Source organism: Strix uralensis, chromosome 29, assembly GCF_047716275.1.
Source record: "Strix uralensis isolate ZFMK-TIS-50842 chromosome 29, bStrUra1, whole genome shotgun sequence".
In the NCBI taxonomy this organism is placed as follows: Eukaryota; Metazoa; Chordata; class Aves; order Strigiformes; family Strigidae; genus Strix; species Strix uralensis.
The window spans coordinates 5,983,608-6,005,256 of record NC_134000.1 but is presented as its reverse complement, the minus strand read 5'-3'; the positions used below and the strand labels follow the sequence as shown (position 1 = coordinate 6,005,256).

General features: G+C 45.1%; 1 protein-coding gene and 1 long non-coding RNA gene across 3 annotated transcripts; both read right to left on the bottom strand.

Moving 5' to 3' along the window:
* Window positions 1-7,164: 7,164 nt before the first annotated feature.
* COMMD9 (COMM domain containing 9) lies at window positions 7,165-15,283 on the bottom strand. Of its 2 annotated transcripts, XM_074852577.1 has the most exons (6): window positions 14,800-15,283; window positions 14,559-14,684; window positions 13,233-13,372; window positions 12,461-12,495; window positions 8,994-9,097; window positions 7,165-8,140 (listed from the first exon to the last, which is right to left on the bottom strand). In XM_074852577.1, the coding sequence occupies exons 1-6, from the start codon at window positions 14,848-14,850 to the stop codon at window positions 8,000-8,002; spliced, it is 597 nt and encodes a 198-aa protein (XP_074708678.1). In that variant the 5' UTR covers window positions 14,851-15,283; the 3' UTR covers window positions 7,165-7,999. The 2 variants fall into 2 exon arrangements, with proteins under 2 accessions (XP_074708678.1, XP_074708679.1); XM_074852578.1 differs by lacking the exon at window positions 14,559-14,684 and having other exon boundaries at window positions 14,800-14,890.
* On the bottom strand, window positions 13,450-14,268 carry LOC141935901 (uncharacterized). The gene is made up of 2 exons (XR_012626656.1): window positions 13,922-14,268; window positions 13,450-13,763 (listed from the first exon to the last, which is right to left on the bottom strand). It is a non-coding gene; the product is annotated as an uncharacterized LOC141935901 (long non-coding RNA).
* Window positions 15,284-21,649: the final 6,366 nt, after the last annotated feature.

Sequence of the window (21,649 nt, the reverse complement as noted above, 5' to 3'; positions counted from 1 at the left end):
CAAGTAATTCAATGTCCTTTTTGTAGTGAGGGGCCCAAAACTGAACACAGAAATTGAGGTGCGGCCTCACCAGTGCCAAGTACAGGGGTAAGATCCCTTCCCTGTCCCTGCTGGCCACGCTATTGCTGATACAAGCCAGGATGCCATTGGCCTTCTTGGCCACCTGGGCACACTGCTGGCTCCTGTTCAGCCGGCTGTCAATCAACACCCCCAGGTCCCTCTCTGACTGGCAGCTCTCCAGCCACTCCTCCCCAAGCCTGTAGCGCTGCTGGGGGTTGTTGTGGCCCAAGGGCAGCACCCGGCATTTGGCCTTATTGAAACTCCTCCAGTTGGCCTTAGCCCATCGCTCCAGCCTGTCCAGGTCTCTCTGCAGAGCCTCCCTACCCTCAAGCAGAAATGTAGAGGAAGAAGAAATTTTAAACCAAAAATGCCACAAAAATTATTTCTCTTGGGGAAAAAATTGTGCTGGGATCCCTTCTGATACTGCGGAATGGATGAGCCTGGAGGGAGGGTTATCAGAAGTACATCAGAAGTATGTGAAGTTCCACAGAAAGCACGGTACACCTCTGAAAATTGGACAGTTTCTCTGTGAGCTGCCACTGGGGACACGATCCACGCATTAAACTGCATAGGTCAGCCTTACTCATCCAGGAAAAGGTAAGAGCACTGCTGTGTCAAGCAACAAGAAAGCCTGAAACCTGATCCTGAAATAATTAAAGTACGTTGGCAGTGCATTACAGCCAAGGGACAGGACCCTGGGTGTTGCTGATGACAGCACTGGTGGCAGCGTCGGTGCCTGACCTGGGGCTGTGACAGCAAGGTCTCTGCCTCCGAGAACGCGCAGTCCAGAGAGGTGGGGTGCAAACCAGGACACAAGAGGGAACGAGAGGTGCACCTTGGTTAGGTGTCTTGCTTAGATATTTTTTGAAACCATAGAAAAGGTTTTTAATTTGTTTCTTGCCTGAGGACAAGGCAAAACTGTCTCTGGCTTTCATTTCATTCAAGAGGCCTTTGCTTTATTGAGAACTACATTACCACACCCACGAGGGTAGCTCTCAATGTCTCTATTTTAATGCCTTTAGTATTAGCCAGAACCTCTAAGAGAGCACCAAAGGGAGAAATGAGGTCACTGGAAAGCAATGGGTATAAATTGTAAATAAGATTGCTTACAGGGCTGATGTGGTAGATGAGAGTGACAGTGGTGTTTGAAGTTTACCATCTGTGCCCAGGAAAAGGAAAACATCCTGAGACACAGATGGCCAAGTACCCTTTCATGCTGTCCTTTTCAGAGAGGAGAAAAAAAAGTTCTCTCTAAATGCAATTCTCATAACTTTCAGTTATGCAGGGCACTCTGTCATGATTCTGTGTTTCTTTGATTTCGTTCTGATCCTCTGATGATTTATTTGTCACCAGACATGTCTTTAAAAAAGCTTTATCAGCTGTCTGTCAACATGCAGTTTGAATTTCCTAGATTATCCATGACTTTCTGCCACTCTGGTTTAGTAGAGCATGGAATAATACTGACTGTTATTAGTGGATGAAAAAAAAATAAATCAAAAGCAAGGGTCATGTCTCTATGAGGGTATGTAAATGAGATAAATGCAGAAACAGGCTGGGGAATGAGGCACCAAAGCCTAAATGCCACAAAGCACTAAGGACCTCAAAATACTTCAGGCAGGGTGTAACTTACTGATTGTGGTCCTAAATGTCCAGCAGAGTTTCTGCGGGCGGAGCCCTGAGGCTGTGTGGAGCTGGGACACAGCTCAGGGAGCCTGGCTGACCTGCAGTGGGCTTTGGCAGTGACAATGACAGCGACCTCAAGACTTACCAATACAGAACGGGGGTTTGGACACCCCTGGACCTACAGCCACTGACACAGCTGTCAAGGTGTCAGCGTTTCCAATCAGCCCAGCTCCCCGTCAGCGCAAAGGCCAGGCATTAGTATACTGCAGTCTCCTCAGTTAGGTTTCTTATCTCATCCTCACAGCATGGTCCAGAGTGTCAAAGCAAACTTGGTATTTATTTTTTTGCAAGAAACTAAAAAGCCCACTGCAAGGTCCAGATTTTCAACATAAAGTTTCTCCTGCATCTTATTTGCATGGCTGAATTATAACCCTCTAAATTACAAACAGAAGCACTGGCAGACTCTAGCTAACAGCTCTAATGGATGCTATTATATTTCTGCTGCTAGTTGGCACTCAACCTTCACTATCTCATCAGCATAAAGGGATGCTGTCAACTTGAAAAACTGTGTCTTCCTTAGAGAGAGAAAAAGGAAAAAAAGCCATACCTACTATTGTTCCAAACCAGCCTTTCACAAGAGCAGTAAGCAGCAGAGTGAGGATGCGGAGGCGATGCTGTTTAGCTGTCCCGGCTCAGTGTGGGTCCCTCGCACCGTGGCCTTGGGGCTGGTGTGCACTAGCACTTCCTCTCTGCCACTGGTGAGACGGTGCCTCCTGCGAGGCCGGGGGGGCAGGAGGGTCAGCCAGGGGAGGGGATGCTTTCATCCCAGGCCTTGTGTTGGCAGCAGCAGCAAAAGGGAATGAAAAAGCAACAAGAGGATTTGTATATACGTGGAGAACAGAGATCAAATATATAGGATGCCATTGTGCTTAGAGCACTGGTTAAAACAGATTGTAACATGCTTGGGAGAGCAGGAACTCTCCCTCCCCCCATCCTCCTTTCTTCTCCAGAGATGATTTTTACAGTGCCCTGCTCACTGCTATTTAAAGACAAATCTATGCAAAACTTGCACTCGCTAAGACGGACCAGTTTGGACCCGTCCCAGGTTGTCATCATCCCTTTAAACACAACTGTTCGTTTCCCTTGCAGGTGCCAAAGCTGTCCGCTGAGGAATTTGCCTCTAACCTGGCAAAACAAGGAAGGGTTCCTACTTCTTTGTGACTAAAATGACTGGCACGCTGCAGAGACCCATCTGCTACTACCATCTCTGCCAGCTTCCCCTAAAATGGGCTCAGCTGCCTCACCCACAGGTGTGTTAGCAGATGAGAGACCTTTTACTAACCGGTGAGCAACAGTCCCCTTGCCGTTCTGCTGCTGAAGTGAAGGGTTTGGTTTGGGCTGTTGCAGGCCCTCCACTGCTCCCAGTTTCTGCCAAGGGCAGCCCAGCTGCTGCTTCCTGCCCGGGACCGGTGAGGGAATAGAAATGGGAGACCAAGCTCGCCATCTCCTGGGGAAAAGGCATGTACGCTTCCAGGAAAGTTCATTTCATTTCAGTCCTTCCTTTCATTCTCATTTTCTTTGTGAAAGATAACGATTGTAGAAGGCGGCTTAGGCAGCTTGCCAGCTCGTAGTGCCAGCTCTGACCCCACTGTGGTCCCTCTTCTTCCTGGGAGACTCGGTAAAACAAGAGTGAATTTATGTCACAAGGTGGGTACACTGTATTTTTATTATATACTCACACGCACTTCAGCAGCAGCAACGTTAGTGGCAGGACTCGCACGGGTTACTAACCCCAGAAAAGAGGTTTATAGTGTCGAGCAGATGCAGGAACAGTCAGGTTCTTACAAACTTAAAATGGCAAGGACTGTTCAGTGACTGCTGCGTGTGCCCTGTGGAGCACGGGGACATGCTGAAAGCTACAGCAGATGATCTAGTTACTGACTAGTCACAGTGTAACAGCGCTGTTCACACAGATAGTTATATGTCACTTCAAAGATTGATGCCTACAGCAAGGCTTCTAAGGATACCTCCAGATTTTTGAGTGTAACTAATAAATTCAGGACCTTTTGCACATTCCCATCACCCGGCTTGCTACAAAAGCCCCCCCTGCTGTAGCTGGCGAGGTTTAATTCACCACTGTTTGTAACACAGCTGTGCTGCCTTCAAGCAGGGGCCAGCTGAAGGCGAACCGTGAGAGCTGCTTGCAGATGCCGGGAGGGATGACTGAATCCTGACGGCGGGTGAGCCCTGGTGTTGCACTGGGCTGCCACAGTGACACTCCTGACGGGGTTAGTGGGAAGTGGCAAACCAACTGGAGACTAAATTACACACCATTAATCGACTTACACCTTGGAGGGGACAGTTATTCAATAAGCAAGGCCCAAATGTCCCAAGCATTATTAGCCTCTTACATTAAAAACAGAGCAAAAAAATCACCAACTACCTGCACGACATCTGTGTAGATGGGGTAAAGTGTATGACAGTGTAATTACGGTGTCACAGAGGAGTTTCTAAGGGGTCAAGAAGTTAGAAAAGGGTCTGAGGAGGTGGGATTCTGCAACTCCCAGTGCAGCCACTGATTTATCACAACCTTAAGCATCTACTTTATCACTCTACAGCTCAGTGAGATGAGTCTTTTAAGGGGTATGTGAAAAAGATCAGTGTATTCGTTAAACTGGTTACTTTTGTAGAGGTTACTATGACTCGGAATAACTACAGTTGCAAAGCAGATGAGGAAATTATACTGCTAGGTATGATGTTCCTAGTAGCAAGAACTGAGATTAAGCTGGGCTGTTGTGATTTTTAAGAGAGATGTTGTTCACTTTACAAGAGATCTCTCACAGATTTGTTTCCATAAAAGCCTTTTTAGTCCTAATCTGGGCAGGGGGTCCCATATGTAATGTTAAGTCTAAACTCTATTATCTCCAGTAAAAATTAGTTCCCAAACAAACTGAAACTAACATTTTTTTTATTTAGGTCAAAACAATTCCAAGCCAGATTACTAGTAAATAATTTTTTTGAGGTGAAATAATTACAGGTCAGTTATAAACAAAGCAAAAACTTTGTCTAGATGATAGTTTTGGAAGAGCTTGAATATGTAAGTTTCATCCATTAAACCAAAATTTAAACATAGAGTAACTATTATACCTTTACCAAACCAACGTGAGTCTTGTAAAGTCTTCTACTGTCTTAAACCAATGTTTAAATTAATTAATGGAAGTGGAAGCTAGGAATCATAAAGGCATTATTTTCCTAAATTCTTCTTGCTCTCAATCACATCCGTACAACTTTCAGCCTGTCCATCCTAGAGTACACACTGTCTTGCAGTAAGAGGAAGCAAGATTTTGAGTAATACAAAATAGGATTTAATGTTTTAAATGCTTTTTCAACATTGACACAGCTGGATCCAACACGACGTCTGAATTGTGAAATTACAATTTGAATTTAACTTGCATACTTCTGTTTTACAAATAAATTGATCACTGTTTTGCTTAGTGTAACTGAGTTATCACTCGATAAACAATGCACATGTAGGAAGTGGCTTTTCTTTTCCTCACATGCTAGAATGAAGATGGAGTTTCTGAGCTCCACTTCACAATGAAGGCTTGTGGTTTCCTGGGAGGAGGAGTTCATTCAGGTGATTCACATACTATGACAGCTCTGTTCTTTATTAATGTCCTTGGACTATTCTTCTCCAGAACTGAACAATTGTGGTGACATCATTCAAGGGAGATGCAAACTGTAAGTGAAGAATGGCTACTACGATGCTGAAAGGCACAGAATATAGAGCTTACTAGGCTCAGCCATCAAAAGTGGCAGGGGATCTCACTGCTTTGAAAGTATGAGGAAAAAATGGAAAGGTAGGAGAGAAGCACGCCAAAGAGGAGAGTGTTGGCACAGGAACAAGCTGATAATAAAGTAGTGCTGATTACATTTAGGCTAGCCTACCAAATAGCAGCTATATGCGGAGGGAGGATAAAAATCCAACTGATTTTAAGAGAGCTATCATTTTATTAAAATAAAATAATCACAAATGATTGTCTGCAATAGCAGGCATATTGTTCTCTCTCTGTGTAGCAGTCTCCAGAAGCAGGACTTTAATGTGAAGTACTCTTGCTGGTCGCATAATGACAGTCCTACTCAGCCACTCTTGTTTTAGGTACCTTTTTCTGAGCAGTCTCACATTAAGAGATTGGTGATTAAGAGCCAACAAGAAAATACCTGCACTTTAGACAAAGATTTGAAGGCAAGCTCTCATAGCCTCCGAAATCTTGGGCTAGAAAATACCAGTATCTTCCTGCAGAATGACTGGAGAAGTCACCCTGATGTTCATCATGCCTCTGATCCAGTGGACAGCCCCCTTTATTAAGTCTCCATGAGCAACTTTTAGCTACCTGCAGATAGCGCCACTCTGACACTGGAAAAGCCTTTTCAGTTTTAAGTCTTTCTTTTCTTTACAACTCTTCTATAGTTGTATAACGGTTTTGTATAAGAATCCCGTGGAACTATCAGTTCTTCATTTCATTAGGACCTACAACACCTTGACTATAACTTCAGTATTTACCTCAAGGATTTCCTCTCTGTATTGACTTCCTCAGCTCCTCTAGCACTACAAGTACTTCATTATGCATTATTTATCTCCTCAGTGATTCTTACCTTCTAAAATAAACAGTGTAATATAAACTATTTGAGATTTTTTTAAGGCTAGCCTGCAAAGGCAACAAAACTTCCTCAAACTGAAGAAGTCTGTTACACATGCTTTTCACAGCTTGAATATCCATCTTCTCCTTTTATTTTGCTACTATATATGAAATTTCCCAGTTTACCCTGATACTGTACTAAGAGTTACAATCTTTGCTCAAAGTAGACCTTAACAAGTGACTTGTCATACATCTCATCTCAATGCACAAGCTGCATTACATCAGTATCTTTTAAAGGCACTGGCTTCATTTACACTTACACTCTAGCCTGCGCTCTGCGGGGATGTATAAAATTCACTAACAAAGTTCTGTAGTTTATCCACACTTCTTGAATGTCTCCAAACACAAGAGACAATGTTTTGTGTCTTGAAGGAGAGCCAAATGTTTTATGAAAAGCCATAAACAAAGTATTTGGATCCAGTCTTCCAGTTTGGAGCGTTATAGAAGCTTATTAGAAGCAAGAGTCTGAATTTTGTTCATTTTCTGCACTCACTCCTCCACGCTTCCAGTGCACATATTTTTATAAAGTTTTAGGTCAGGGTCATCACCTGTAATATTGCACAGAGCTAGTGCCCATGGAAAAAGGTGCCCTGAAATGGTATTATAATGAAGAGAAGACAGTTTAAAAGATGAATCTATTTGAACAGGAAACAAAAGATCCCTGTTCAGCCACAAACATGAACGTCCATTAAACCAGCCTAGAAACCAGGCACCATCACAAAGAGGCTGAGGTAACCCAGGACAACGTCTCTTCTAGACCAAAAAGGATTCACAATATCAATTAGCAGTTCATTTTTTTTAATTAAATGAATATTTATACAAACAAACAACTGAACACTTTGGGGAAGCATAGGCACATATTGCCACAGAAGGGTTTCCTACAGTACAAACAACAGCCATCAATTCTTTACCGTCACAGTCTGGTTTTTGCGCAGCAAAGGCAAAGCCCAGAGTCCAATAAACCCAAACATGAATTATCTGAACTCCTTTCTTCAAACAGAAGGAGTAAATGACTTGCTGCTAAAGATGTTCAGAGTAGTCATTTTGCAAATGGTGTTATGAAGCTGATCAGAAGGGAACGTGTTGTAGCGTAATTGCCCTGTTTCAAAGCATTATCCTGTACTAACGGTCTGCAGCATGGCTGGGCTTCACTGAGAGGGAGAGCGCGATACATCCAGCCTGCACCTCAGTACCTGCACATTCCAGAGAGACCCACCCTCCTTGTCTGCTAATGCTGGAGGGCAGCCCATTAACCAGCTTGAGCCTTTTAGATCCTGATTTCAGGGAGAGAGATAGCACTTGCTTCACTGGCTGCAGCTATTTCCTATTTCCAGTTATGACCCCTGTGATTAAGCCAAGCTCTGAGCCCTCAACCCTTTTCTGAAAACAGAGACCGGCTTTTGTTCAACAACATATTAGGAAAACACTTTTTGGCATCAGACCAAAGGAATGTTTAAGTGTTAGCTTTTCAAAAGCTATCTTTTTAACTCTATAAAGAATCTCTTTCATTTTGTTTTGTTAAAAGAGAAAACAGGTTACATTCAGCTGCAACTTATGATAGCTGTAGGTAGAGGATACTTCCCTTCCTCGCTGCTGGAATCCATGCCCCTGAGTACTCATTTGTTTGCAACGGCAGAAAGCTGGTCCCGGATCCTTCCTAGACCTTCTAACATAGTGTCCAGGGTTTCTTTGCTCAGTTCCATAGTCAATGCAGAAACAACAGGACTATTTCCACATAAGGCCGCATCTTCCTGAATCTGAAAATAGGAATGCAGGTATTAGCTGTATGAAAAATTCATTCACATGTTTTTCCAGTGCCACTACAAAAGTCAGTGTTTAATAGACAGATTAAGAAAAATGCCTTAACTTTGGCATCCAGCTCCATCTTGAAGGACCATGGCACATTTTATAAGCTGTGAAATTTTCTAAGCCTCACTAGTGAAGTGCGCTCCCACTGACAGAGTGCAAGTAAGCATATGCTGCCATGAGTAGGGGGAAATTCTGAAGAGACTCATGGCAGGAAGCCAAATCCTTATCAAAAGCATCTTAGCAGATACCGCACAGGATACTTAACCCCATCCCACACACACAAATTAGATTTTTTTTTTTCCTCCTCCGAAACCCACCCATCCCATTTTTACTGGTTGGAGGGATCCAGAAGTCTGTAGAACATAAACAGTAAGTTTAGCTGTACTCCCCAAATGATAGATGTGGCCAGTGAAGGAAACGATTAGTAACCAAAAGTCATTTCCCAACTAATAGAGTCAGTAAACAGGCTGATCAGTGGCTTAGAATTAAAGGACAATGACTTCATCATTTATATTCTTTCTTTCTGTAGAGATCAATGGTGACCAGAAACAAATACGGTGCCTTCTCGCATCCTCATGCAAAGAAAACTCTCTCTTGCAAGAAAAAGAGGACTTTCATCAGAGACAACATTCCCAGGCTCTGTGGTAGTCCAAAGATCATCTCTGAGAAAGCCTGTTGATTGCCCACCAGACAATAGGCAAGCACCAGATGCCTCTCTGAACTGTTTTGCACTACCACTGGTAAATCAGGTGCTGGATTTGATTATTTTGGTCCTGTATCCTTCACAGCCACTGACATTACCTTTAACTGAAGCAGGCAAGTAGGGACTGCCATTCTGCTGATGCTGTCTGAAGACGTCTTGATGTCCACCCTCCAGTCCATGTCGACCAGCCGAGGCAGGGAGACTAAGGGATTAAAAAATGGGTCTGTTAGGCCCAGCAGCACACGATGACACCAGACCCTGGAACACGTGACTACCACCGTGTACATGCTTCTCCACTTCTGGCCCCAGGAAGTGTGTAATTTCAGCGCTACTACATGGTTTCACACCATTTTTACTCTGCAATAAGCTAGTCTCTGAAGGCTTCCTCATGACACTGAAAGGACAAACAGGGTTCTCCCATCATCACATGCAAGAATGGTACAGTGCAAGACAGCGCAGGTAAATTCACAAAGCAGCTGGGAGAAGGAGAGCTGCAAGATATCTCCTCCACCTCTTCACCCTTGTTGCCCACAACACTCAACCAGTGTTTCACCATGAGTTGCTCTGGGACCTACGTGCTTATTGCTCTGTTCTGTAACCGGTAAGAAAGCACACAGGAATGGTCTTAAAATCCAGCAGTATAAAACATGTTATTTCAAGCTCCCCAACCTGTGAACCAAAGCATCCTGCAGTACAACATATATATTGGTAAACTGCAATCTTCACATGTCCTGCCAATTTGTTACAAATACTGATGATATCATCCTGATTAGATGTAGCCTAAGAGAAATCATTCAACAGTCTGGTGCAACACTGACATCAGTTGTTCAGGGCTGGAGACCCCATAAGCCTCACATGGGAAGGACAGGTCTGACTTGGCTGCCCTGCCATGAAATTTGTGCAGCTGCCTCTTGCAGAGAGGAGATGGGGATATTCTCTCATGATGCTGTATACTTAATGGAGCTCACTGCTCTATGAACCCTCAAGAGTCCCTAAGCACTGGCATAAAAACTGAGATTAAGGCTCTCCCAGCAAAATTCTGGCACCAACAGCCTGGCTGCAAGTACTCTTTGTCAGTTCCTGGGAGCATAATGTTTTTCAAGAGCACCTTTCAGCTGCCAGTAATAAATACAAGGAACAGCTGAAAAATATATTCAAGTGAAACTAAGGCAGGTATTTAGATGGGTGGCATGCAGATATCTTTTCCCTTTGTTTGAATAAAACAAAGTTTCCTACTTTCATTAAAAAAATATATATATTTTAACCCAGAAAAAGAAACAGTATTGACATTTTCATCTCAGATTTACAAGTGTTTTCTCACACAAACTGCAAACCAGAGGAAAGCATAATTACTTATCCAAACAGATAACAACAGCAAGTGTTAAAAGATGAGGCTTGAACCCTTGACTGTCCAGTGGTAAAGCACAATTTACCACCAGAATCCAGAAGTGTGGAAAATGTCTGTAAGGTAAATTCCTTATTTAAAATTTATGTAAAGAAAAGAAGTTGCAAGGTGCAGTTTAACAGGGCATACTTAAAGTCATTCCCACTTTGGTACTGTCACATTTATAAGACTCAGAACACCTCTTGCACCTTTCTGAACCTCATTTTCTATCAAGAGCTGAGCTTCCTATTTTCAAAAGTGCAGCATCCAGTTTCCTGAGAAAAACAGTAAATTGTCACTAGAAAAAACTTTACACTAAGGACATGAAAACAAAGACAAACCATTTTGGTTTGAAAAGGGCATGTGCAGCTAGGGGGCTTAACTACTGTAACTATGTCAGAATAAATGGCTACAGGATACCTGAAGAAGCATTGTTGCTGTTGATATCAGCTAGGGATTTTCAAAGAAGTCTGAACGAAACATAGGACCAACCCCATAAAAGATCTGTAGGGAGATGATCATTTATTCTCAAACTCAGTTTAAAATCTCGGCTTTGGTGCTTGGTAGGCTTGAATGTCTCTGCGAAGCCTTATCAAACCCAGTTGTCAGCATTCTCTGACATCTATTTAAGGGTACCAGAGAGAGACGAAGATGCAAAGACTAAACCTCTGTTGAGTGCTAAGGAAAGAGCTGTCTCAACAGGCAATTGCAGCCTGTCTGGATTCTGCCTATCATAAGATGCCTAGTTTCCTCCCCAGGGGTTGATTGCTAGCCTTCCTACTGACTCCAGATGCTCAAGTTCTCTTTCTGTCTGGGGAAAGGCGCTCCCTCCTCCTCCTGCTTCCCTGAGCAGTGCTCCAGAGGCAGTGCAGAACTGGCTGCCTCACTCTTGCTTTTGGAACAAATTCCAGTTTACACCCTGTCAGGGCCAGCACTTGGCAGCATTTGCAACAACATCAAATGCATCTGTTTAGCCTCGTATGTTAATTAAAAGATTGATTGCTGGTGGCTTGGGAGGGGCAGGAAACCATCCATGGTTTTATGGTAACATAGATCAATCAGTTGGAATGTCCGTTCTTTAAATCACTGCCTTGGTCCCTATGTAATATATGTCAGACACTCCCAAAAACAATACTAAATAATCCATAATTTCGTATTCCAACAGGGTTAAATATTCATCTGATGAATACAAAGACGAGTTTCAGAGCAGAGCTCCTGGGCGGTGCTCCAAGAACCACACACCCCGCTTTGCTCTGGGTCGTGAAGATCTAACTAGTGTGTCATGCTGGTGTGTCATGCCTTGCTCTCATCTCCTCTAATGCATGATAGTGTTAAAGATACAGGAAAAAGCATCGTGTGTCTTGGTAACACTACAACATTGTTTAGTGTAAGCAACTGCTCTATTTACTGTATTAGCATTACACAAATTTCTTCCCTCTTCCAATTTATACTCCATTAAAACTTTGAGGGACAGTGTATTTAGAGGTCTTGCCATACTGTTTAGCTGTTGGGCACCATCTCCTCTGAAGGCAAAGAAAAGGGTAAAGTGGATCCACACAGACCTCAAAGTACTCTCCTACGTATTGGCTCTCATTTGTAAGCCTCTAAGTGCTATATGTGTAAAGAAAACAAAGCATTGTAGGTGCGTAGAACACCTACCTGGGATGTAACTCATTGCCCATGATGCTATTGTTAAAGTTTGCATTCCTTAAGTACATCACAGGTGAGGAAAAAGCAGAGTTATGAATATATGCAGTGTACTTCCTGACACGTGGAAGAGAGAGAACGCACAGAATTGCCTAGATGTGAAAAGATAAGTTATTCCCCCATATACACATAGCCTTGACAGTGCACAGTTACTGAATATGGATGTCACTGAATGACCTGAACGGCGAGGTCAGAGTGCTTCACTTTCAAAAGTTTTGCAAATAGCTGCTATACGCCCTGCTCTGCAAGGCAGCAACAGACTGAGCATTAAATGGAATTGCTTGAGGACTGGAAACAATTTAGCACTGCAGCACAGATCTGCATACAGGCCTCAATCATTCAAAACTTCATCTAAAGGCAAAAGGGGTATCGCTGTGCTACATTACAAAACCACGTTGCAACGCACTATTCTGAACTCTAAGCTCAATGACCTCAGGAAACATTAACTGCATCAAGATGTCCACTACTACTTACTCTGACTTGCTTGTGCTTCATTCCTCCAAGCAGAGCTGTGATAAAGGGGAAAAGACAAAAAACAGTATCAGCAGTGCTTTGGAAAAAAAAAGAAAAAAGGTAGGGAAAGCATTCAGAGTGGCTTATCCCTGACAGAAGGGCTGCAGCAGTAAGCGGGGGAGAGAGACTGCCTGTGCTACAGGGTGCCGAGGAACGGTTGTCCCTGGTGAGCAACGGAAGGCAAACTGGTGACCAACTACTGGTTCTTCTATAAGCGTGGCTCACTTAAGGCATGCCTCTTTCTCCCCAGTTTTATCAAAGCAGTGGGCTACCAAGCAGTGAGCGGTACAAGCACGCAGAACTGCTGTCCCCTGCCACTACCGCACGTATGCTCTAGTGCATACAGTGCCTCTAGATACTACTACATACTACTCAATCAGACTCTGTAGTGCTGAAATCTAGCCCTCTAAGTTTTACCATTATTTGTAGCATTTTTCCACTACACAGGCGAGTTGTTAGAATAAAAGGGGCTTTGTATGATGTGAATGAGGCCCACACCCATTCCAAAAGTCTTGGGAAAACCCTCTGGGCCCACGGCTGTGTTTTGTTTGCCATTCCACTCAGGTGACACATTTCATTCAACTCTGCTCATCCCAACCTGTGTGATTATGCCCAAGGCATGCACAAAATTCACAGAAACAAGACTGCTTGCTGCCAACTATCCACGTATCAAACCAGATATATAGGCTTTAACTTCCCAGCTGAAAGCAAATAGCAGGTGGGTAGCACTCACATATTCTCCAAGATTATTTTAGTCAAAAGGTTTTTCAGGTTTTGGTGGAAATTTTCTGGAAAGAGAGCGAGGATATCTTCTGCCCTCGTCAAGCCGTGGTACACAACATGCCTGGTGAGGTTGTGCAAAGCAGATACCAGCTGTAGGAAAGGAAAAGGAGAAAGGGCTCTGCTGGGTTGTGAAACAAAGAAATTAACTCAACAGTCAGAAGCCAATATCACTGTTCAGCAGGTATTCTTTTATTAGCAGCGCTGGGGTCGCCCTGGGGATTCTCCACCATAAGGTTCCCAAGAACTAGCAAGGGACATCAGTTTCCATACACACAAATTATACATATTCATTAGATTCCCTGGAAAGGGGTGTCTTGTGATAATGAGTTCCCAGAATTCATTTACATAGTCCGGGCATGTGTAGTGAAAATAGGGTGAGGATCTTCAGTGGTCGAGGGAAGAAATAAGTAGTCTTCATCACAGTGTTGGCTAGTTGACCCTCTTTCCAGAGCATGAGCTGTGAAGTCCAGGTGTCTCCCTCCTAATTCAGCAAAATCAGTTTCCCTATAATAGTGTCTCTGTGTCTCTTTGTTCAAGCCCCCTTTATCTCATTCTAGGAGTTGCCCAAGTGCCCACTGAAGGCCTTGAGTGTGCTATTAGTGATTTATATCAGGAGCCTAACGAGCGTTTCAATCTTACCTAAACAGACAAAGGGACCTAAGGAAACAGTTGAGGAGTCAGGAGTCCTTCAGAAACAAATGAAGCAAAACACAAGCAAAACTTTGAAACAAAAGAAACAAAGCACAAGCAAAGCTTTCATACATCACATCACAGTTTAGTCTTAATAACTATCAGAAATTCATTTGTTTGAGCCCTTCCATTCCCTTTCAGCTGACACCCGTTACCTACAGTACGGGACGGGCCTTCAGCAGCCAGGACAGACACAGCTTCTGCAGCGAGACCGACGCCACCGGGGCCCTGGACACCCCAGCGCTGCCCGGCAGCCTCCCGGGCACGGCCAGCTCCTCAGACCCGCACCCTCAGGCACTCACCTCCCGCCGCCCGGTACGGCCCCTCCGGGCTGCGCCTCCGCGCCAGGATCGCTTCTGACGAGGACGTTTCGCTACAGCAGCGGCGGCCGCGGTCCGCCGGGGCCCCACGGCGCCGGGCACCTCCCCCAGGGCCTGGGATAAACCCTGGGCTGGGGCCCGCGCCGCTGCGGGCCGCTCCGGGCCCGGCCTCCCGCTCCTTCCTACGGGCCTCGGTCGCTGCCGCACCGGCGGCTCTCCCTTCCCTCCCTCCCTCCAGGAGCCGGCGCTGCCCCGCCCGGCCCTACCTGCTCCGCTTCCTCGGGGCCGGCGGCGAGGCCGGGGCAGGCACGCTGCGCCAGCGGGCCGAGGCCGGCGGCCGGGCTGGAGAAGCACTCCTGGCACAGCTGCCGCACGGCGTCCCTCGACGGCGCCTGGCCGGGGAGCAAAGCGGGGCGAGAAAGGCGCTCAGCCGCGGCCCGGGAGGGGCAGCCCCCGCCGCCGGGCCAGGCGCCCCATCCCCCGGCAGCAGCCGGGCGGCCCGCTCACCTTCAGCAGGCTCTGCAGCGCCGCGAACTCCGCTTCGCGCGCCGCCGCCATCTTGGCGCTGTCAGCTGAGGCGGGCGCCCGCCTCCCCCCGACGCGCCGCCGCCATCTTGGCGCTGTCAGCTGAGGCGGGCGGGACCGGGGTCGGCACCGGGGCCCGGCCGGGGAGGGTCCGGCGCCGTCGTCCTGCCGTGGGAGGAGACTTGTCGTTACTGCGGACTGGAACCTTGGCTCTGCGTTGAAGGCTTAGCGACCCCCGGCCGCTGTCGAGCGTGTGGGAGTGCGGCCGCTGTGGCCTGCGGCTGTGTAGCGGGGCCCCGGTATCGGCAGGGGAGTAGTAGGGACGAGGGCAAGCCCTAAATGTCTGGCCTCGCCCTCTGCGATCTGCTCATTTTTTCACTGTCAGTGCAAATCTCTGCGTTGGATGCAGAATTTAGCTGTAAACTCTCTTTTCAGCCAGTGGGAACTGAGAGCAAAAGATTTATCATGGCACTGCTGCATGGACCATTACCTCAGCAAACTGTGTGTATCTTTCATTTTGTAAAGGATTTAAATAAGTCCTCTTCTGAGAGAGAAATAGTCTTCTCTTTGTTTTGTGTAATTCCCAGCACATCTGGTTCCAGGACATCAGTAGTAATCTATGATCTTTCTGTTTTGTGTAATTCCCAGCACATCTGGTTCCAGGGCATCAGTAATCTATGATCTTTCCCCACCACTACTTCTGTCACAGCACCCCCATCCTCATTTCCATTTGCCTGGTTCTGCAAGCAGAATAATACACTGTAAGAAATGCAAATATGTAAATGCTGTTTGCATGGGGCTTCACAAGCTTGGCAGGGAAAAGGGCTTCCTCTTGCAGAGGAGCTGATTTCCCTCTCATTTGCTGGGAAGCCTTAAAGGGCAGAAGAATTCAAAGGGAGAGGATTTGATTTTCCACCGTTTTTTATGAGCAACAGGAAATGAGGCTCTGGGGGAACTATTTTGGGGTATGAGTTTACCATCTGTGGCCTCTTGAAATTAATTAGTATGATTGATCAGTTTGGAGAGCTGCCCTGTATTTGTGCAGCTTTCTCCAGCACTGTGTCACCAGCAAACCTAACCCAGCGCTGGCAGCACGTTAGGTAAAGCTGAGGGTCTGCCGTGGGGGTCATCTTCACAGAGGGGCCTTCCTGGGAGAGCTGCTGAGTTTAGGTGACAGAACCAAGTGGGCAGGGGCTCTTGTGCACGGCAATTTCTTATCCAGGTGACGATACAACTCAATACTCTGATCAGAAAACGAGCTACACAGACAACATTGTCTATTCCTTCCTGAGAGGAAGTATCTGAAAAATTTGGCAACTGATGCCACAGAGATCATTTTCCACCTACACAAATACAGCAGCATCTGTAAACCGCACGCTGGAATAGACCAGAAGGGGAAGGGAAGGATGGTGGGATCCTAATTTGTGTTTCCATAACGAAAGGTTGGCAGAGTTAGTGGGTTAAGCGATAGCATTTCAAAGGAAAATCGGGGTAGTGGTTAGAGGCCAGGGTTTAGGAGCTAGGAAACAGGAATTGTGTTCTCTTGACCCTGCTTCAGCTTCAGATGAGTCACTTTTGTCACCTGAGTGACAGGAAGGTAATATAAGTACCTGTATAACATAAAGTTATAAAGTGGGCATTTATAAACATGAGCAGTAAACTTAGAGGTTGTGAAAGGATAAACAGAATGAAGGCAGTATGAAAAAACTTTAATCTGAGCAAGTAAGCCTAAAGGAAACATAGGGATGGTTCACAGGATATCACTTAATACTGTAATTGCATCATTGACCTCATAATCTGCCTGCTTGTCTTGTTCCCAAACCAATAAAACTAACATTTTCTACAGTCAGAGGTAAGCAGAATTTTTCTAAGCAGTAAAACTTCTGAAATGCTGTATCCAACTGGGGAAGAGGGTCACCGTTTTTTTTCAGGGCTTTTCTAAAGCGATGACTTTACGAGACTTATGTAAAATCAGATTGATCCTTGCCTAGGTTAAGGACTTAACTGTACAGCGTAACTTTGTCAGACAAGTAGGTGGAGAGATGCAAAGGGCAGGGGAGTAGGTAAGTGTCATTGCTAACTGTCACAGGAGTATGTGGCAGGAGAGAACGTTTACCTGTGGGTCACATACTCAGAACAAAGATGCTGCCTGCCAGTAAGCACAGCTGGCATCGTACTGAATTAGCTCTTCAGTCCACCTCCTATTGTTGCCATTTCCTCGCTCTGGGAATTATGAGCCTTCTAATTATGAGGAAATAATGACAGGTTTGATTTAATATCAGAATTGAAATGCTGTTTATAACTCATGGTCAGAAGCCAACAGAAGTGCTTAGTAAAATGCTTTATCTGATGGTGATTCTTTCTTTTATTTTCTTTTTTTTTTCTTTTTTTTTTTTTTTCCTTTGGTACTGTTGGTAGCTGTTTTTGAGGTCCAGGCCTCCAAAATCAGATTATAAGGTGTAAAGGGTGACACTGCATCATGTAAGGAAGGCTGGCCCTGTGACCACTGTGCTTATCAGGAAGTTTTGAGAAACACCAGTTCAATTATCTGCTGTGCCAGAGGCAATGCTTTCTGAGTTTGAAAAAAAAAAAAACAACCACTTAGAGGAATGAGATGGATTGGATGACCTCAGTAGGTCTTCTTGCAGCCCTTTTTTTCCGTGATTTCATGTCTATATCACCCAGTGGGACTCGGCTGTGAGCTCTGAGCCTGCAGATGCATCTGTACAGCACTATGTGCAGGAATTGGCTTGGTTCTCAAGAGCTAAACTGCTGTTAGTCCAGTTGTTGAGTCTGAAAATTAAACTCTGCTTCTGAGATGGGCAAATTTGCCGGACTGATTTGGCTCGCTCTCTCTTGGTTGACCCAGCCTGGGCTATCTGCAAATCGTTCTTCCTGAAATAGTGCAGATATGTCTAGATAAAAACACACACGGGCAATAGCACTGCAGGAGGCTGGGGGAGTGAGCAGTCTCTGGACTATGACTCTCTTAAATACTGTTGATAACTTTCTAAATTCAGGATCTCCTGGACATGGGTATGTGGGTGTATAGGTGTGTGTACTTACCTGCCGTCGGCTGTTCTTGTCTGTGACCTCTATTCCCAGCCATTTCAAAAAGCCTCCAGAACTGGTATTTCATGTGGGGAGAGAGGATCAGGGACCCTGGCTGGGAATCACTTGAACGAGAGGGGAGGTGAGGCAAGAAGTGGTGGTTTCTAGGTGGGAGGTTTCTGGGGGAGTTGGGGACCTCCTGGGGCTTGCAGTAGGAGAACAGTTCTTCATTTGCCTTTTCACTTACAGCAGCAAGTTGTCCTAGTTTTCTGTATCTACTGGTACTGGCAAGGAGTAGCCAGAGGGAATTCCCTTGTTGCCAGGTATATATACAGTTCTCTCTGCAGGGCTCTAAGGGATTTAAGCTTTTCCCTACCTGGAAAATATCAGGAGGGAAGTTGCCTGTGTGCCCTTTGCCTTTTTTGATGGAGAGGGACTGCCAACCCTTCTCTTTTTTTAAAAAAGAAAAAAAAAGAAAAAGGGAGAGGGAGGTAAGGGGAAGAACTGTGTGTATTTCATATAGGAGGCCTTGAAAGAACTGCATGCATTTCACGTACAAAGTATTTATCTTCAACAGAAGTCAGTTATCATGACAGAATAAATTCTGTGATACCGCAAGGCAAAAAAGCTGGAAAGCTGAATGGAAGAATTTCAATAAGTCAGTGTAGTATATGCTCTGTGTTTTTATACATAGCTATATAACTCCAGTGACAGATAAACACTTTGCAAAAATGTCATCTTTGTTATAGCCCATCAACTAAAGTGAGAGCCCAAAATAAATGTATGAGACAGATTGTGTTGTGAGGAAAAGTCAATCTTGCTGTTCCTAATATATTCAAGGTAAAAAATAAGCGTAAAAAAGCAAGCAAATGACTTGACAAAGCCCATCCCAGCCAGGGTTGGTTTTTTTTTTCTTTTTTTTTTTTTTCCCCTTGAGAAGTAAAAAAGGAAAGGAATAAATGTAGCTTCCCTACAATTCTTGGTTGGAGAACTGTAACCTTTTACACTCCAGGGAAAGAAGCACACAGTTCTAAGCTCACTTTGGCTGTTCCAGGCTCACTGGGAGAGAAATCCTTGGGGTATTAAGGATTTGATGGGAAGAACTATTAGGCTTTTCCCTGCAGTGTCTGTATTCACTGGAGCATCTGTTGCAGAACAATGGTCCCTCCCTTACTGGCTTTCTGCGGCCAGGCAGGGCTGTACTCGGTAACCCCACCCTGCTGGTGTGTGCAATTTCCCTGCTGCAAGGGAAAGTGAAGCTGTTCTCTTGCCCTGAAGAAAAGAGCTCCATACTAGGTGACTCTGGTTTGAGCAAGATAAAGCATGAGAGACATCTTTTCTTCAGTTACTTCTGCATTATTTGTTTTTAAATGGCGTTTCTTTAGCAACAATGAGCAAATAATAGGAAAGAATTCTTCACAGAGCGTGCAGGCAAGATAGTACTAGCTGCCTACTTGGAGCCGTATTCTCCAACCAGGAATTTACTGAAACGTTTCCAGCTTTCTAAAGTCCCGTTTACACTATCTTACATATTGATAGATGCGTCGGTCTTTCCATGCCAGGACTAGGGCAGAAGTTTCTTCTAGTTGTTGTTGCTGGGAATCAGATTATTTGCCCAGGAGGGCAAATTTTCCCCGAGATGTCTGGCTGCATCGACACTAGTAAACGAAATGGTGGCAGAGAACTTTGCTGAGTCCTTTACTGTTAAATTGCTAGTGCTGTTCCTGGTGTGGTTTCCACTCACACTGACTGTCACTCTCCCAAGCAGCTCCAGGGTGTGGGTCAGGAGTCGGCGTGGATGAGGAAGCAACCCCAGCAAGCAGCGTGTATGTGGGCGCCCTGTAAAGATGCCAACAGCTGAACAGCTCTTGCAAACCATCCAATGCCCATTTTTCTCTGGGCCAGGAAACAGTTCAGAGCATGTTTAATTTACTAGCACAAATCTAACTTCCATGTTCTTGTCCTCACTCCTTCTGCTCCAGTTAAAATGAGCTTTCCAGCAGACATGGTCTCTCTGTTCCAGCTAACCCGCTACATGAACATCAGTCACCAGAGGTTACCACAGGCCTCCTCAGGGTTTGTGCCCAAGGGCACAGAGAGACTGCAGTTCATGAGCAGTCATAAAAGCTTAAAATCCAGGATTTTAATCCTCAGGCTACAAAACATGCATTGGCAGGGGCCTGTAGGGGATGCGCAGAGTGCCCAGGCCAGAGGCGTTTGTCCTGCCCGTGGGTTACCTGCCTGCAGGCTGCCTGCATTACTCAGCTGGGGGCAGACTCTCATCCATGCCGGGGGTGCTGCCAGCAGAGCTGTGATTTTTTTTCTGCATATTTCTAGCCAGCATCACTGCGTTGACAAGATTTTGTAGACAATTTTGACGCTTCCCTTATCTAGTAGGGGAGTGGCCTTCAGTTTTAAATATGATTAAAAATCACCCCTGAGCATAAGACAATAGCAAGTGTCTTGGCACCTTGACTCAAAAAGTGAGAGCCAAGCACGTCCTGACTTGTGGTGATGACCAGTGTAGAAACTAAGCAGAAAACAAGATGGATTCACTTTCCATTCAAAGCATGGGAGAAAATACTTGCAAAATGGATAGAGCAAAAAAACCAACAATGAATAAAACTCAAGTTGCTTAAACTGCCCACTGATCCTTTATTAGGATGCAGGAAGCCTCTGACTTCAATAGGAAATGTAGATTCCTAAGGACTTAGAAGAACCGTGATGAACTTTGAGAAACCATAATAGCCTCCTCCATCTGGAAGATTGAGCTGGCTTGAAACGAGAAACGTTGCCAGCATGAAAATGCTGGCTATAGAAGTAGACACCATGCCCTCCAACCAGTTTAGCTCTACTGGCAAAACACTTGAAGTAGAGCCAGTTGCATCAAAAGAAAATTATTCTGCTGGTTAAGATGCTGAGTGATGAATGTAAGCTGAAAAACTCCCTAGATGCTGTCAGAAAGCCTTTGTATGCTTTTTTGTAAGCCAACATAGCTGCTCTAACACAGTCCCAAAAGCATGGAGGGACCTTTACAACATGAAAATCTGTTTCTAAATGGTCGCCGTTTCAGAGGTTTCTGATGTCTGCTTTGGTCCTTGTGTGCTTGTTAAACGCAGGTGCCAGACATGAGGTAGCTGTGGTTAGATATCAGCAGGTGTCTAAATAGGCACAGGGGTCCCCCCCTGCTGAGAGCACTGCAAGCCAGGAGTCATGTGGGCCTACAACTCAAACACCCAACATGCAAATCTGCTGAAGAAGGGCTATGGGGACCAAATCTTGTCTGTATTTTCCAGCTATAACAACTGGACCGAAGGAGAAAGCACTACATTGCTGGAGTGTTTTCCAGGTGGTAGTGATTATTTTTAAGGTTGCTAGTGAAGGCAATACAAGAAAAGTACCCCAAGTATAAAATAATACCTTGGTTCTTGTTATTTATGTTATGGGTGCAGCCAAGGTTTTCACAGTTCATGCACACAGAATGGAAAAAAAATAATAGTCCATAGCCCCTAAACTGTACGTAGTCTACGTACTGTCGGACTTGTTTATAAAAGATTACCAGTTAGAAGTTAGGAACTTTGTGTTCTCTCTTTTTATTTCTTATTAGGTAAGGTAAGGAAAATCCATATGAAACTTGTAAGACGGTGTTGCGTATCCAGCACTAGAAATCCCTGCGCCAGAAATATATATACTGAAACAGCTCATCCGTGACCATGTTTGGCATTAAACCACTGGGGGACAGAGATGGAAAATGTCTGGCAATTCTGAAAACAAACAAACA